The sequence below is a fragment of the Camellia sinensis genome, unplaced genomic scaffold (assembly GCF_055761805.1).
Source record: "Camellia sinensis isolate YWXY unplaced genomic scaffold, ASM5576180v1 Unanchor1, whole genome shotgun sequence".
In the NCBI taxonomy this organism is placed as follows: domain Eukaryota; kingdom Viridiplantae; phylum Streptophyta; class Magnoliopsida; order Ericales; family Theaceae; genus Camellia; species Camellia sinensis.
The window spans coordinates 28,727,869-28,745,131 of NW_028128987.1; the positions used below are offsets into that span (position 1 = coordinate 28,727,869).

Sequence of the window (17,263 nt, forward strand, 5' to 3'; positions counted from 1 at the left end):
CCCCTCCCGGAGCTGGACGGAGCATCTGATGCCAAGCTAGGCCCAACTTGTGCCTCCTCTTTGAGCCAATCCACACATTCATCTGACAAAGTGCAACTGAAGGTTGAAGCAGGGGCCAGAAACTCTCTAGTCCTCCATGCCGTGGCATATCTTTGGCCGGCCAGCTCCCAACGATGGCTGGCAATGTTGCAGTGTGTCTTCTCGGCCCTGTTTTGCTCTTCGAAGGAGAACTCCAAACATTACCATACAACAGGAGAGCCGAAGGCCTTCATTTCAGACGCGTTCCGATGCCCAGATCGTCAGAAGTACACCTTTTGTTGTTGAGTTTTGCTTATCGAGTTGTTGTACTCTGCTTATCGAGTTGTTTGTCGAGCGGACGTGTTTTGTGTTTTGAGTCCTTGCTCTCTGTTTAAGCAAGTTTTGTTAAAGTCTTGTTTGTTTGCATTGTTGCTTTTTGCTTATCGAGTTGTAAACTTGCTAAAGATCCTGTTATATCTTAGTAAGTTGGGTTGTTTAGTTTGTTGCGTCGGTTCACTACCTGATTTGGTGATTACAATGCGCATTACCATTCAATTTCATTTCTTGTGCAAAACAATTGATGCGATACGATGCTAAAAATACAAACACTTTTCCAAAAGCTATTTCATTTCATCATGCTTTACAACAAATAAAGGTACAGGTTTTACAAAAATAAAACTGCCTAACAATGTGCAAAGTGCTACAAACTACTAGTAAAGAGAAAAATAAAGCATGGAAATAGCAGCATCAAAATCCTCGGGAGCGGGAACGAGAAGCACGCCTAGTCCTCTTTTGCGGGACAACCTCCACACCATCGTCAGAGTCGGAGCTGTCATCCTCAGGATCCTCCTCAGCCTCGCCTCTGTTCCCCGAGCCAAAACCGGAGCCTCCCTCCTCGACAGATGTCTCGAACTGGCGGTCGGTAGCCTCCTCCTCCTCCTCCTCCTCCTCATCAGGCTCCACCTCCACGACATGAGCCCTGCGCCTGCGGACCGGTCCTCCTCGAGCTCCTCGATAAGGCCTAGATGGCCCGGCTCCTCGGGAAGGCCGAGATGGCCCCTCCCCCTGATAAGGCCCGGATGGCCCAGCTCCCCAATGAGGCCCAGGTGGCCTGGCCTGCGGCTGACCGGACCATGTAGGCATCTGAAAACAAGGAGTTCAAATCAAATACATCAGTCCAAATATGTACATCGGATACAGATACGAGCAAAAGCTACATGAAGTGGGTGCGTGTAAATACAGTGTACAAGTGATGTGTGTGTCAGATGTGCTCTACACAAGTAGTCTATCAATGCAGTAGAAATCAGCATGTCATCAGAAGTATGATAAATGCCAGGAAAAACTGAAGGGTACCTGAATGCCCGCAACAGACAACTGTGCCTCCCTGCGTAGGACCATGCCCTCGAGTGTGGCCACCAGCTCAACCATCTCCTCCATGTACCCTCGCGATGGCTGCAAAAATGAGTTCATAATCATCAGTGAACAAATGAGTATCTAAACATCTGAAATGATGAATGACGAAAGTGGAGCGTACCGGCGGTGAGTCCGGATCAATGGCATATCGATCACTGGGCATCCGAGGCTCTAGTGGAACTGGAATCGGAGAGCTAGTCCCATACTGCCACGCCATCAACTCAGTAGGCATATCTGGCCATCCTAGATGAGGATGAATCGACGGGTTCGGAGGAAACGGTCTACTTCCACCCCTAGATGTGCCAGCCCTGCTAGAAGAAGGGATGTCTGTAGCCCGAGCCTGAGCCTGATCCGAGGATGACATACCGGCAGGTCTCATCATCGGAATACGAGCCTCTGTCAATGGAGGCATCAAATATATGTGACGATAGGTGGCGTAGTCCCCCTCCGCAACATATAACAAAGCATCGCTGCCTAGCATGGCGCCGACTACCTCTGAGTAAGAGAGCCTGTCAGCGGTCCGCATACTAGCCGGAGGTACCGCGGGAACATCCTGGGAAAGATACCCCCGTACCTGGCACAGAAAGCGCTCCCCCAGGAACCAGACTCTGCCGACTGGCCCTTCAAGCAGGACCCTATACCGGGAGATGCCTGATGCTCCGGTATACTGAAGTAAGAGATCATCACCCAGAGGTGCCCAAGGCTGCCAAGTAATCTGCGAATGATAAATGTATAAACCAATCAGAGAACAAGAATATACAGAGCAAATCAAAGATGAAAATGAAAAGGACTGAAACTTCTGAAGTACCTCTGAGTGTCGCACAGTGTCGAAGTACTGTCGCAGGCGAACCAGGGTCTCTCGAGGCCTCGCCCGGTGCGGGCCCTCAAATATCAATGAATATGGGGTCACAGGGATCCCCACTACCTCCAGCACTGGGGCCAATGATGGAAAGTATACATAAGCCCATAGCTGAGAAAAGCGGTGCAGAATGTAAGTACGAAATGATGAGAGCAAAATGCAGACTGTAAAAGTGTGCCGTATGTGCAATGTACAAGTAATAAAGAGCAGAAATGTAAATCAAGGAGACAGAAAGTACCTCCCAAGCTCTCCAGTAGCCGCCAAGCAAATCGCCCCGCCCGCGGGAGGTCGCGCTCATGTAAAAGTAGAGGGTGGCCAGGCCAGCGCCACCCCAATCATATCTACTGACCTGTGATAGGTCGACTAGAGCGCTCAGCAGATATAGCCCAATGGTGTTCCCTCTGTCGGCAAACAGGGTAGTCCCGAAGAGGAACATCAGGAAGCCACGAGTATACTGCTCTGTCTCCTCAGGAGTCTCGGGCACCATCTCCGCCCGCCGGAAATGGGAGGAAAACCAAGTATAGCGGACTCTCCCAGAGACCCTGTCAACGGGTGGGCGAGCCCCCAACAAATACATCCAGGCGGCCTCCCACTCGCCCATATCCTCATCGTATGGGATGGCCCAACCTCCGACATCAAGGCCGGTCAATACAGCAAAATCAAAAGGGGTCATAGTCATGTCCCCGGTAGCAGAGAAATGAAAGGAATTGGTGGTGTCCCACCATCTCTCTACCAAAGCTGCCATCAAGGTCCTCCGGGCAGGACAGCGTGACAACCCGGTGCAGAAAGGCCCAAACCCTGCCAAGTCTACCAAATCCCTGACGCCCTCCGGGAGCTCTGCATACCAATCTCGTGCCATGGTAGAACCATATCCTCGCACACTGCGGGAACCACCCTGCATTCAGAATGAATACATACGTCAGTATAAAGTGAATGGGCTGTGTGCCAATGAAATGAATGAGTTGTATGCCAACAGAAATTTGGGCTATGTGCCAATAAAACAAATAGGCTGCGTGCCAGCAGAATGCGTGAGTTGTATGTTCAAGGTGTGATGTATAAGCTGTTAGAAAATCTATCTACCTGGGCTGCGTGTTCAGAGAATTTGAATTTTGGGCTGCGTGTTCAACTTTCAGTTAATTTGTGGGCTGCGTGTTCACTATCTACCTGGGCTGCGTGTTCAGAGAATTTGAATTTTGGGCTGCGTGTTCAACTTTCAGTTAATTTGTGGGCTGCGTGTTCACTATCTACCTGGGCTGCGTGTTCAGAGAATTTGAATTTTGGGCTGCGTGTTCAACTTTCAGTTAATTTGTGGGCTGCGTGTTCAACTTTCAGTTAATTTGTGGGCTGCGTGTTCACTATCTACCTGGGCTGCGTGTTCAGAGAATTTGAATTTTGGGCTGCGTGTTCAACTTTCAGTTAATTTGTGGGCTGCGTGTTCACTATCTACCTGGGCTGCGTGTTCAGAGAATTTGAATTTTGGGCTGCGTGTTCAACTTTCAGTTAATTTGTGGGCTGCGTGTTCACTATCTACCTGGGCTGCGTGTTCAGAGAATTTGAATTTTGGGCTGCGTGTTCAACTTTCAGTTAATTTGTGGGCTGCGTGTTCAACTTTCAGTTAATTTGTGGGCTGCGTGTTCACTATCTACCTGGGCTGCGTGTTCAGAGAATTTGAATTTTGGGCTGCGTGTTCAACTTTCAGTTTAATTGTGGGCTGCGTATTCACTATCTACCTGGGCTGCGTGTTCAGAGAATTTGAATTTTGGGCTGCGTGTTCAACTTTCAGTTAAATTGTGGGCTGCGTGTTCACTATCTACCTGGGCTGCGTGTTTAGAGAATTTGAATTTTGGGCTGCGTGTTCAACTTTCAGTTAAATTGTGAGCTGCGTGTTCACTATCTACCTGGGCTGCGTGTTCAGAGAATTTGAAGTTTGGGCTGCGTGTTCGACTTCCATTTAAAATGTGGGCTGTGTGTTCACTTTCGAATTCGGGCTGTGTGTTCGACAAATCAGTGTTGGAACCGTGTGTTTCAATGTGGGCTGTGTGTTCGCAATTAATTAACGAGCCGAGTGTTCAGAAATTTAAGTGTTGAAACTACATGTTCAAAGATGTAAGGAAAGTACTATGTCACAAGCTAATTGTTTAAACATGGCAAAGGCGCAAAATGTAAAATACAGAAGATGAGGTAAATACCTCTCGAGCCTCATGAGAGAGATGCTGCTCTGGCTCTCTGAGAAGCAGATCCGCGGGTGCTCTCTCGTCGAAACTGGTAAAATGACGGAAAACGGCACGAGGGAGGACGTGCACTGCTGGACGGTACCTCTCGGGCATAAAAGGTCGGGTCCTCGGAGGTAGAGTCGTGGGATCGAAATCCCCCCCAGCACCTGAGAAACCGCCACCATGGGAAGAAGTACCCGCCATTTTCAGAAATCTGCAAAAGGGGAGCAAAAATGAGCAAAATGAGCAAAAATTGGAAAAAGTCAACAAAAGTCAACTCCCGGGAAAATATTCTGAATTTGAAGATGAACTTACCTCAAGTGTTGAAAATGCAAAAAAAAGCTCCGAAGCCGGAATTTAATCGCTCCAAAGTGTTTAAAACTAAGTGTTTTTACGAAAACAATTTGCGCGAGGCGTTGGAAAACGCGCGTAAAACTCAAAACTGGAGAGAAAAGTGTTGAAAGAGGCAAGGAATGAAATGGGGTTCGGCTGCTATTTATAGGCTTCAAGCCTTGGATGAAATGCATGCAAAAAGGAGGCAAAAAGACGAAAATGCCCCTGGGAAAAGGGCACGGCCGGCCGGCCTCTAAAAATAGCTGGCCAGCCATCTGCTTTTTGCAGAAATGGCCGGCCAGCCATTAGCTTTTTTAGAAAACGGTTGGACACCCCCCCATGGGAAGATAAACGGCCGGCCATGCTCCCCACATGCTCACCTAGCTCTCTGCAAATTTTGAGGAAGATCGGAGTTCCCGGGACCTGAAAAAGTTCAAGAAACGTACACTTCCGGTCGCAAAATTGCTCCGTCGGGACTTCGGTTTCAAATTCTGATGTGTGTCTCATCATCATCCATCGAAATCAACGTGTATCCTTTTTGAATGGGTTATAACCTTTCAGAGAAGTGAATCAGGGGTCGTGATTAAGTTACCTTCGCCGAAACACGCGTTTCCGTACTCGTTGTTTCATGACAAATGAACACCCTGTTTCATGCTCGTTTTGTACTATCTTGCATTCTCATAGACATACTCGCATTGTCATGTACATTTCTCGATATTTGTATACCTCTGTGTTTGAGCATGCGTCGTCACACATATCTCATTCTTGCATTACGATGCATCCACTCACCAGCACTGCGTGTGTCAAACTTTCGAAATCACATCGAATATATGTTGTTAGCATATTGTGCTTGTTGCAATCTCTCTCTCTTGCAGGCACGATATTGTATGTACGGTTCAATTGAGGCTGGTGCGACCAGGCGAATCGCGCAGGTATCGTATCTTCTCCGTGTGAGACGTGGCGGGGATTGAATAATCCTCCGCATTCTTAACTGCATGAAATGTAGTTGTTGCTTTGCATTCTTGCTTAAAACTGTTGCATCTATTTGCGAATACTTGCTTCATTACAGCCTGCTGCATTCGCACGATCATTGGGCTATCTTCGGCTTCTTGCATATCATTTGCATTTTGCCCCCTGCCTGCGGGCATGCCTGCGGGCACATTTCTGTCTATCCTGTATGTTTGTCTAAGTCTTCGGCCTTGTCAAAAAATGGGTCGTCTCTTTGGCTTTGACATTCACTCCCGTCACTTGTGACTTCCGAGTTCTGTCAAAGAGGGGCAACTGTAGACACCCCATTTTTGACCGACCTTAAGACTCAGACGTCACCGATTGAGCGCTTGGTGATGTTGCATAATGTGCTTGTTCAGAAGTTTCAGAGTCGCGGCCGTGAGCCCTGCCTCCGGACTCCCGAACCCTTTTCTGTGCCTTGTCTCGGTTTGCGAACCAGACTCGGTTTTCTCTGTTTCTTTTCCTGAGGGGAGGGAGAGGTCCCGTAGACCATCTCTCAATGTCCGTAGGCTACATTTGGTGGCCGTAGGCCATTTTGCCCATTTCGGAGTCCGGTTCCCGGTTTTCGGAGCCGTCAGGCCGTGTGCCTCGGTTCGGGACCACCTAACCATCTCCGTTTGCTCTGATTTTTGGCATGTATCTTATTTCATCCATTTCGAGGGACACTGGGGCTGAGAAACCCACTTCGAGGTCAAAAACAATTTTCGATGCTTAACAGCCCATTTCCGGGACCCCGAACTGCGTGTTTTGGCTCCGGAACATTCGTTTTGCAACGGTTTTCGCTCGTTTTTGGCAGGTACCTCTGTTTTATCACAGGGAAGGTCACTGAAGGGTGGGAGGCCAGCAATTGTTGCGACAGCCAGTTATCTCTCCTTCCGAGCCTCCCGGCGCCCGTTTTTCCAACTTCCGGGCTAATGTTGAATACCTTAGAGCTAGCGTTGCCAACTTTCAACCACATATCTGTGATCTACACATCTGAGAGGCCCCTAAAAGTTCATGGCCGGCCATTAAGGTCACTTGACCCTTTTGACCCCTTTCTTCCGGGCTAATGTTGAACCCCTTGGACCCTTTTTCTCCAACTTTCAACCACATATCTGTGATGTACACACCTGAGAGGCCACTAAAAGTTCATGGCCGGCCATTAAGGTCACTTGACCCTTTTGAACCCCTCTTTCCGAGCCACTGTTGAACCCCTTGGGCCCACTTTCTTGGAATTTCAATTACATGGTTGTGTTGTACACACAAAGGCCTACCTCCCCAATACCTGGCCGGCCAGAAAAGATGGTTGACCCTTTTGACTCCTAGCCGGCCGGCTAGGGGGTGTGGCCGGCCGGCCACCTCCAGCAAAAGTAAGCGGCCGGCCGTGCTCCCCTCACTGTGCCCCTTCCAGCTGTGAGGCAATATCCCCCAGATATTTTCTGTATCCGGGGGATATTTTGGGAGAGAGTTTTGCTCTCCTTTGCACCCCCCTTTTACACCCCCTTTCTTGACCTTATAACCAGCTGAGGGCCTTCTTCTAGGGGGTTAGAAAATTTGATCTTAAGAACTCCATAGCCAACTCCATCTCCATCTTCTTCAATTCTTCAAAAACCCTAAGTCCTTTAACCTCCATTCCTTCTATACCACCAAGCTCTACCACCACTATCTCATTTCCAGCAGCTAGGAAGGGTTCTTGAAGGCCAAAGGAGCAGCAAATCCATCCAAGAAGCAACCAAAGTCTAGATCTTCAAGGGTAAGTTACACTTTGATCCTTTTGACCCTTTCCTTTGATCTATTTCTAAGCCTCATTTCTTTTTGGTTTCAAGCTTCGGTCCTAACTGAAAAGGAGCATATTTTGAGCTCATCATCACTTCTCATTAAGGGCTCAACCTTGTTTGAGCTCTCCATAATATACTTGCTTCATTGACCATGTTGTATGTCATGATTTTGTATGCTTTTTTTGACCTATGAGCAATTTATTTTCGAGCATGTTGTGAACTGATATAAGGCTTCTTTTGAGCCCCTCTTCAACATTGGAGAAGGGCTCAACTTTGTTTGGTGTTTCCATGTGTCACTTGTAGTTCAATCCCTTATTTGGCCTCATTTTTGTATAAATTGATAGCCCTCTTTGCTTCTGTTTTTGGACCTTGGTCCGAACTGAAAGTGGCCTTATTTTGGCCTATACTTCATGTTTCATTCACACTTTTTTTCTGTTTGGTGATTATTTTATATACTTCATGTTGTAGCACCTTTTGAGCCTTGTTTTGCATCACATTTTTAGCATGATTGTATACTGATTTGAGGTCTTCCATACACTGTAAATATTCATATTTTTGGTTCATCTTCAATGTTATAGAAGGAATTTTTTTAGTTTGAGTTTTGCTTATACCACTTGCTTCTTTACCTCTCTTTTGGCCCCTATTCTTGCATGCTATGTTTCCCTTATCTATGCTTGCTGTTTGGCCATGTTTATAACTGTGAAAGTGCGTCTTTTGGGACTGTCTAGCTTCTGTCTTTGCATTGCATGTCCATATTGTGCATGTTTGGCATGGCTATAGGCCATTTCGGGTGCTTAATGTTGCATTTCGGGACAATTTCGTGCATTCGGTATCATTTCGCTACATTTCGGGACTGTTTTTCCCCACTTTTTGTTGCTGAAATTCTGTTAGTGTGCTTGCATATCATTTTTGCCATGTTGCATGTCATTTTAGCATTGCCTCGGTTCGCGTGCCCGTATGCACGCATTTCGAGGCACTTCATTTTCTGCCATCGGCATCTTATGTGAGTGTGGCTGAGGTTCACTCATGTTAGTATAAGTCCATTTATCATTTTCCATGTCATTCGCATCATTTTATCATTGCCTCGGTTTGCGTGCCCGTGTGCACGCATTTCGAGGCACTTCATTTTCTGCCATCGGCATCTTATGTGAGCGTGGCTGAGGCCCTCTCATGTTAGTATAAGTCCATGTTGCATTTTCCATGTCATTTCATCACATTTTATCATTGCCTCGGCTTGCGTGCCCGTGTGCACGCATTTCGAGGCACTCCGTTTTTATCCGTCGGCATCCGATGTGAGTGTGGCTGAGGCTCACTTATGTTGGTATAAGCCCATTTGTCATTTCCATGTCATTTTACCATCGCCTCGGTTTGCGTGCCTGTGTGCACGCATTTCGAGGCATCTCATTTTCATTGTATCTGTCATCGCCTCGGTTTGCGTGCCCGTGTGCACGCATTTCGAGACACCTCATTTTCATCATATCTGTCATCGCCTCGGTTTGCGTGTCCGTGTGCACGTACTTCGAGGCATCTCATTTTCACCGCGTTAATCATCACCTCGGTTTGCGTGCCCGTGTGCACGCATTTCGAGGCATCTCATTTTCATCATATCCGTCATCGCCTCGGTTTGCGTGCCCGTGTGCACGCATTTCGAAGCATCTCATTTTCATCATATCTGTCATCGCCTCGGTTTGCGTGCCCGTGTGCACGCATTTCGAGGCATCTCATTTTCATTGTATCTGTCATCGCCTCGGTTTGCGTGCCCGCATGCACGCATTTTGAGGCATCTCATTTTCATTACATTTATCATCGCCTCGGTTTGCGTGCCCGTGTGCACGCATTTCGAGGCACCTCATTTTTTTTAGCATTGTGTATGTTAGGATCGCATCTTAGTTACATTTCATGCATATCATGCATATTGCATCGTGTCCGGAATAAGAGTTAGCCCGGACACGGGAAACGAGGTACATTTCGTACTCCGAGTGACGGAATGTGTCTCAATTCCCCAGTCACCGACACTCCGGATTATCCATGATGGAGTTAGGTTTTAGCTGTAGTTTCATGTGCATTCATCCTATATTGAGTTGTGCATTTCGACTCCTCTGCCATCATGCCTCGGTATGCGTGATTGGTGGCACGAGGATCGAGACATGCATATATTTGTGCAAATACATTGCTATGCCCCTTTCTTGCTCTCTGTTGCAGCAAAATCAGGAATCAGCAACTTTCCGAGACTTGGCACGCATTTCAAGAAAAAGGTGTAAACAGAGGCTAATTGGGGCATCCCGGTGGATTTCCGCGCAAGACAATCCGGACATGCATCATCCATCAGAAGCAAGGCAGTCCTTGGCTTGCACGCCAGTTTATTTGCTTTCTGGTTAATTCATTAATTAATTAGAATTCTGTAACATTTTAGACTGTAATATTCTTTTATTTTGGGGACTGTAATATTTGGACTGTATTATTCATTCGGACCCTCCGAGTGAGGACACAACTGTAATAAGTGTGCGTGAGTGTGATGTATGTCTTCCAACCCCACGTCTTTCTCCCTTTTATTTATCCGCTTACGATGGTTAGATTAGGGCATATTTAAATTGGCATACAGTATGACAGCATGTTTGCATTCATTCATCTGTATTGCATGCACCGGGCTCGGCGCATCATACTAACTGCATTGTACTTTCAATTTCAAAGTTGAATACATGTTAATTGTAGCATTTCATATACCATCTTAGAATAGCCGAGCCTGCCATAGTTGCATTTTTGTATGTGTTGCATTAGGCATTTCTGTATACTTAGGATTCATGCATAATTTCTAATGTAATTCTCTGTTTTGGCTTGGAGTACTCGGTAAGTTTTATGCTTTAGCATCCCTGCATGCGTGTGAGTGAATGCCATGATAGCATGCTTACCATAAGGCTATGTGCTTATCTGATATATCTGCCTGAATGCCTGTGGGTGAAGGTTGGGTTATCTGAATTGGAATGAATCATCAAAATGTTTCAAGCCTACCTGCGGGTAGCAAACCATTTTCAAAAACAAGCATGAAATGTTTTGTTCCAATTCGGGCGACCCGGTCTATACTTATATGCTGTGCGCATCACATAGTAACCTAGGCTAATAACCGGTATAAGAACTCACAATGTTTTCAAAAATTGATATCATGGTTAGTAGAGGCCGGTCTATGACCGGGCGAGCGGGGGTGCTCACGAAGTGACCTTCCCCAATCGTACCCAAGTTCCCGAGCCGAGGCAACTTTGGTGATGACGGACACGTGGCCTTTTGGCACCGAGTCAGGGTTTCCTAAATTTCCCAAAAATAAAATATTTAGGTGGCGACTCTGTATCTGGCAAAGCAGTCCATATTTGGCGCTTCTTTCAAAAAATCAGTTTTCCTAAAAAACGATTTGCCGGATTTGGACTCTTTGGTTCAGACTTAGAACCGTGACATTTTGAGAGTCCGAGCTGTAGTGACCCTAAATGAACTGAACGGGACCTAAACCCTCCCGGGGCGTTCAGGGGACGTCTACACACTGCATACACTGCATTCTGCACTGTACTCTGTACTGATAAACTGCTCACGGCATTCATACACTGTATTCACATACTGCATTCTGCACTGATAAACTGCTCACGGCATTCATACACTGTATTCAACATTGCATTCTGCACTAATAAACTGTCTACAGTATACTGATGCATTTCCCTTTCGTGTACTTTTTCAGCCTCCTTTCCAGATTCCCATGGCAGGAGGTGCTCCAGCTAGACCTGCTGTTCCTGCTCGGGGGAGAGACGAGGAGGGCAGGATATTTCCCCGCACTAGGGGTGGGCGTACTCATGTCGGGAGTAGCTCGCGAGCTCCAGTCCCGGACGACGACGACGACGAGGAGTCAGAGGCGGAGGCAGGGTCATCGGAGGAGGAGACCGCAGACGGTTCTAGCTCGGGCTCTGATGACGACGCTGATGATGCTCCTGGACCCTCGTCCAGGAAGAGGACCAGGACGGACTGACAGCCCCCTGCGGAGTCGCTGGGCATAGATGCAGATTTTTGTTATCTTTTCTTTCTTTCCTTGTACTTTTCTTTTTGTTGGTAGATAGATTACCTTGTACTGCCGCAGGCAGGTTTTGTTTCCAAAGCTTGTACATTTGAAAAGATAGTGAAATGAAACAGACTTTTTATCTGAAAAAGTGTTTACATTTACACATTTCATGCATTGCATCGCATCTCATCATGTTACACCTCAATGTAAATGAAATTGATTAGCCGTCTGAAAATTGAACACTTGCACTGTAATAATCAGATAACTTAAGCAGCCAACAGCAAAATAACCCAAGCAACTCACTGCCTGATTCTGGACACACAGCCCTTGCTCTACTAGGGATTAATCTGCATACAGCCCTTAGCACAGCATTCGGTTCATCATGCACACAGCAAATTCCAAACAAACAGCCCAATCTGACAAGACGGAACTCAAAGACGGAACCGGTTGGAGTCGAAACACGCTCGAATGTAGAGAATGGCACAGCATTCTGAGCATAAGCGATTTTTGAAATCGAATGAGGGTTTTTCAAACCGGGATATCGAGCCTACCACTGAACACAGCAGGGAGGACTCAAACAAAGAGGTACACGACCTAAACACCACGAGACACGCTCGGGAGAGACTCAAAACAAAAGACGAGACCGTCAAATCAAAGAAACACGACACACAGACGCGTGAACGAAGATGGGAGACCTCGGACCACGAGGAGCCAGTTTCTCTGGGTATTGTTTCCCACCCTTTCTGATTTGTGATTCTCACATCACTCGGCTCTCAAGCTCGGATTTTCTCTCAAAACCCTTTTCCTCTCTTTTCTCTCAACTCACACCTCTCTATTCTTCATTCTCTCATTTTTCATCCCTCCCCGGGGTGATTGATGGATAAATAGCAAGGTGTGGGTTCACGCCCGATGCCGTTAGCTCACAGCTATTCTTCCGGCAGGCAGAGTGCTCTTCTGGCAAGTACGTCGATGGCGGGGGAAAGACAGAACGCCTGGCTCAACTGTGCCCCTAGTTCATCATTTTAACCATTTTTTGTTTTGGCCTTCTACTAAAACGGTTTTGATCAAAACGAGAGTTGGATTTAACGTACTTGTTCGATTTTTGATTTGAAAAGCATGCAGGTCAGGCAGCAAGCACTGAAAATTTTCCTTTTGGATCCAAGACAATGGTCCAATTTTGGAAAACGAAATAGTTTTCGAGAAAATAGTCAACCTCAGTAAAAATTTTCAAAAACTATTTTTCAAACAGCTAATGCTTAACAAGCATGAAACTTACCCTTCGAGATGCGCAACCTCGGATCGGAGGCAATGGAAAATTGCCCCTGGTTTGAAGGAGGGTGGGAGGCAACGGAAAATTGCCCCTAGTTTGAATGGCGGCTCACGGCGGCTAGTGGCAACGGAAAGTTGCCCCTTGTTTGGGATGGTGCCGCAGCAATCCGCAGACAGTCTTCATCGGCGGTGGTCGAGCTCTTGGACACAGAGATGACGAAGACGGTTACAACAAATATATGGACACAGTCACCTTGAAGAGTGTTGGCCACTGGACTTTGAAGTGAAATTGAAACCATTGCATGGACTGAGACGCTTATGAAAGCGTTGGGGGCTGGACTGCATGATGAAGTTGCCTACGTATCCCATACATGGGAATCAAGCCTTACGTAGTTCCGGCTAAGGTCCACTCGGGTATTTTAACCTTCACTTTGTTTGGCTCTCACTTTTGCCAAGGCGCCCAATGCGGGTTTTCGACCTTGCGAGCTTCTTTTCATTTTCTTTTGTTCGTTTCTTTTTCTTTTCTTTTTTTTTTTGTTCTTTTCTTTGCATTTTTTTTGTATTTTGTATTTTTCTCTTGCTCTAACTTTTGCCTGGACCGCCCTTCCGGGTTTTCGGCCTAGCGAGCCTCTCAAAGGGTAAAAGTGTAGCAAGTCCATGCCAAATGGTTTTTTTTTTTGAAATTGAAGCCTCTCTGTGTCTAGGAGAACGGCTGTTGCTCTGATTTGCAGAAGAATCCATCAGGGTTACTCTACGAGCTTCTTCCGGCGAGGTCTACTCCTTCTGATTCGGCTTTGGTGCCTCCTGCTCGAGGGCTGTTTCGAAACCGGCCACACGGGCCTCCATGGCGTTTGTCCGTTGAACTTTCTGAACATTCTGAACGGGTTCAAATTCGGAAAACAAATAGGTTGAATCTTGAGGCTGAGAGCGATCCTAGGCTGCGCAATCTCAAGGGCGATTCCACACAGGTCTTCGCAGGGCTGCGTAAAACATTTGCTTTTGAAAGTTTTTAAGAAAGCGACAAATCGCTCGCGCCGAAGACAGTGTGGAACCAATCTGGATCAGGCCAGGGTCCTTCTTAGTACTCACGCCGACAAGTATGATTTCATTCATAAAAAGGCTTAGCACGCCTCTCTTTCTCTCAAAATGATCAAAATTTTACAAAACCCGAGGAATTCCTTCCTCTTTGTTTTCATCACCGCAGTGTTCAAAAAGTTTGTTTTTTGGAAAACTTAGGTTAATGCAATGAGTTTGGCACACAGGAGAGCAGGCGAGATGTACTGTCAGCCCGATCAAATTCTCTGGCACTTATGCTGAAAGCAAGCATAACGTTTGAGATAGCAGCAGCTGTTTCATTCGGATTTGTTGGTGCAACTGGCCCCTCGGTAGAGACAGACTCAAAACAAAAACAGATAATTACAAAGCAAAACGGTGTTCGAGGCAACAACCCCAGAATCACCTGGTATTATATACAACGGGGACTGACTCGATACAACGAGACAGATCTTTAAGCAAAAAAGACTGACTCAAGACAAAGAGACAGATTCAAAACAAAAGACCGACTCGATATCCAAGCCAGGATTTACAAAACTCGGTCTCACCGATGCTCAAAAATGCGTGCCAGACGCTTCATCCAAAAATGTACCAAATGTTGCCCACAGGCGGTCCACTTTACATACTTGCAGTATCTAAGCCCTCGAAATCGAACAACTGAGTGGTGACGGGCTTGACTGAGGTAGGTGGTAGGATAACCTTGTTGTCAATCAAATCCTGCACTTCATGACGAAGGCGGGAACATCCATCGGTACTGTGACCGGACTGTTGATAGTACGCGCAGTATAAGGTAGCATCATGAGTGGCGGGGAGATTCTTCGGGAGTGGCCGGGACTCCAAAGGCTTAAGATGCCCATTCTTTGCCAATATTAACAATGCCCTAGACAAAGGCATGTGGAGGTCGTGAAAGACCCTGCGCCCTCGGGGCAGGTACTTTGCAGTTTGAGGATTCTTGCCAGATGCGTTGGCGAAAGGATCGGCTGGCGCTGCCTTGGCTTTTTGAACCTTTCCCGGTGCAGGGTTGGGAACAACAGGAACTGTCTGGGCATGACGGGGCCCATCCCGGTTTTCTGTCTGGCTTGAACTGCCTTTGATTGGAGCGGGGAAAGCATCATCTACAGCTTTGGTCACTATTGCAGACGTTTGTTGCTTGTTCATCCCTCTGGCCTTCAGAGCCTCGACTGCCCACAGCAGTTGTTCAATAGGGTCGGCGTCTACCTTTGCCTTATCTTTTCCTCTGGCCTCAGCCTGATCAAGGGTCGGGGTTGGTGCTGGCATGTCTTGGCTATAGCTGGAAGCCACCTCTGGCTGGCTGAGCTCTATCACAATCCGCCCCAGTAGCGGGGGCTCCTGTGGTACAAAATTCCCGGCGTACGGCGCCGCTGGCGGTGAAGCCGACATTCCATAGGCGAGGTCTGCCACAGACCTTTGGAGATCGCCTATCATCCCCATCAATTCGAAGGTGGTGGGCTCACGAGCCTAGTATAACTGAGGAGCCCAAACCGGGTGCACAACGGGCGACCTGGGCGGGTATGACATACTGATATTGGCCTCACTCTGCGGAGTGGTTCCCTGCTCTGGTGCGGCTGTCATAACCACAATTTCTTCTGAACTTTGTGCCGCCATAAATCTTGCCTCAGCAAAGGGGAGACACTGGCTGTTCTGTATCAACTCTGCCACTCTGTATACTGAAAGAAAAACAGACAGCATTTCAGCCCAAACTGATCGAACACGGGTGTAGCCAAACAACTGTTCCCTACTGCTGATCACTGTTCCCAGATTTCTATTCCCCAAAATACTGAATCTGATACCCGCGGATAACTGATTCCTACAACTGATACTGATACTGGTGTCCCCAGGTTAGATACTCTGACTTGCAAACTGACATGTGCGTTCCTGTAGAGCAACACTCTAAAAGCACATAGCAAGTAAAGAGAACAAAACACCCCTATATTGGGGTAGGGTTTCCCTGTCCTATTTTGTCAGGAGCTAGGGTTTCACTACGCACACAGCGGTTTCAAGCAACCTAACATTGGGTAAGCAACCTGTCCTAGCTTGGAATGGTCACTATGGTTCCGAATATGCACTAGGTCGAATGGTCAAAAGGGTGCCCCGGTAAACCGGGGTTTGTGTTCCCATGCTGTCAGAGCCCATAGCCGGTCAGCCTTATGGACATGCCTTGACAAGACAAGCCTCCGGCAAACCGTTCAGGAATGGCAGATGGCAAACACTGTGTTCTTAGGCGCACCAATGCACATGCAATGCAAAGAAACACATAAATGAGATCAAAACAGGATATCACGAGTTCGAGTCAAACTCTCTAAAAAAATCCCCAGCAGAGTCGCCAGAAACTGTAACAGCGCCCGCGTGGGACCTCGATGCTACTACAGTTCGGACTCTCGATTTGTGTCACGGTTCTAAATCTGAACCAAAGAGTCCAAATCTGGCAAATCATTTGAGAAAACAGATTTTTTTGAAAAGTAGTGCCAAACATGGACTGCTTTGCCAGATACAGAGTCGCCACCTAAATATTTTTAAAATGGGAAAATTTAGGAAACCCTGACTCGGTGCCGAAGGCCACATGTCCGTCATCACCGGAGTTGTCTCGGCTCGGGAGCTTGGGTACGATCGGGGAAGGTCAGCTATGAGCACCCCCTTTCGCCCGGTCCGAAGACCGGCCTCTACTAACCGTGATATCCGATTTTGAAAACGTTATGTGTTCTTATTCCAATTATTAGCCTAGAATTACTATGTTATGCGCACAGCAAACAAGTATAGACTAGATTGCCTAATTTGGAAAGAAACATTGCATATCCGTTTGTTTTGAAAATGCTTTAAATTTTGCTACTCGCAAGTAGGCTAAAACACGGATTTCAATGAGTTTTTCCAACTCAAACAATCCAACCTTCACCCACAGGCATTCAAAACAGTTTAACACATAAGCATCTAGCCGCATGTTAAGCATGCTGTTATGGCAACATTCACACTCATGCGATATGCTAAAACGGAAATACTTACATAGTACTCCGTGCCAAAACAAAGAACTTGTTAGCAAATATGCATGATCCAAGTCCATGTGAAGTGTCTAATGCATCGCATACAAAATGTTGCTAGAATAGGCTCGGCTATCCTAAACATGTCATGTGAAAATGCACGATTAACACATATTCAATTTTTGAATTCGAAGTACTGATGCAGTTAGCGTGATGTACCAAGCCTAATGCATGCAATACAAATGCATGGATGCACACATGCATAGCATAAGGTATGCTAAATTAGACGTGCCCTAATACTAACCATCAAA

General features: G+C 46.9%; 1 protein-coding gene across 1 annotated transcript; it reads right to left on the bottom strand.

The window, feature by feature from the left end:
* Positions 1-547: 547 nt before the first annotated feature.
* On the bottom strand, positions 548-2,140 carry LOC145814237 (uncharacterized). The gene is made up of 3 exons (XM_082910809.1): positions 1,553-2,140; positions 1,372-1,470; positions 548-1,161 (listed from the first exon to the last, which is right to left on the bottom strand). The coding sequence occupies exons 1-3, from the start codon at positions 1,955-1,957 to the stop codon at positions 766-768; spliced, it is 900 nt and encodes a 299-aa protein (XP_082766935.1). The 5' UTR covers positions 1,958-2,140; the 3' UTR covers positions 548-765.
* Positions 2,141-17,263: the final 15,123 nt, after the last annotated feature.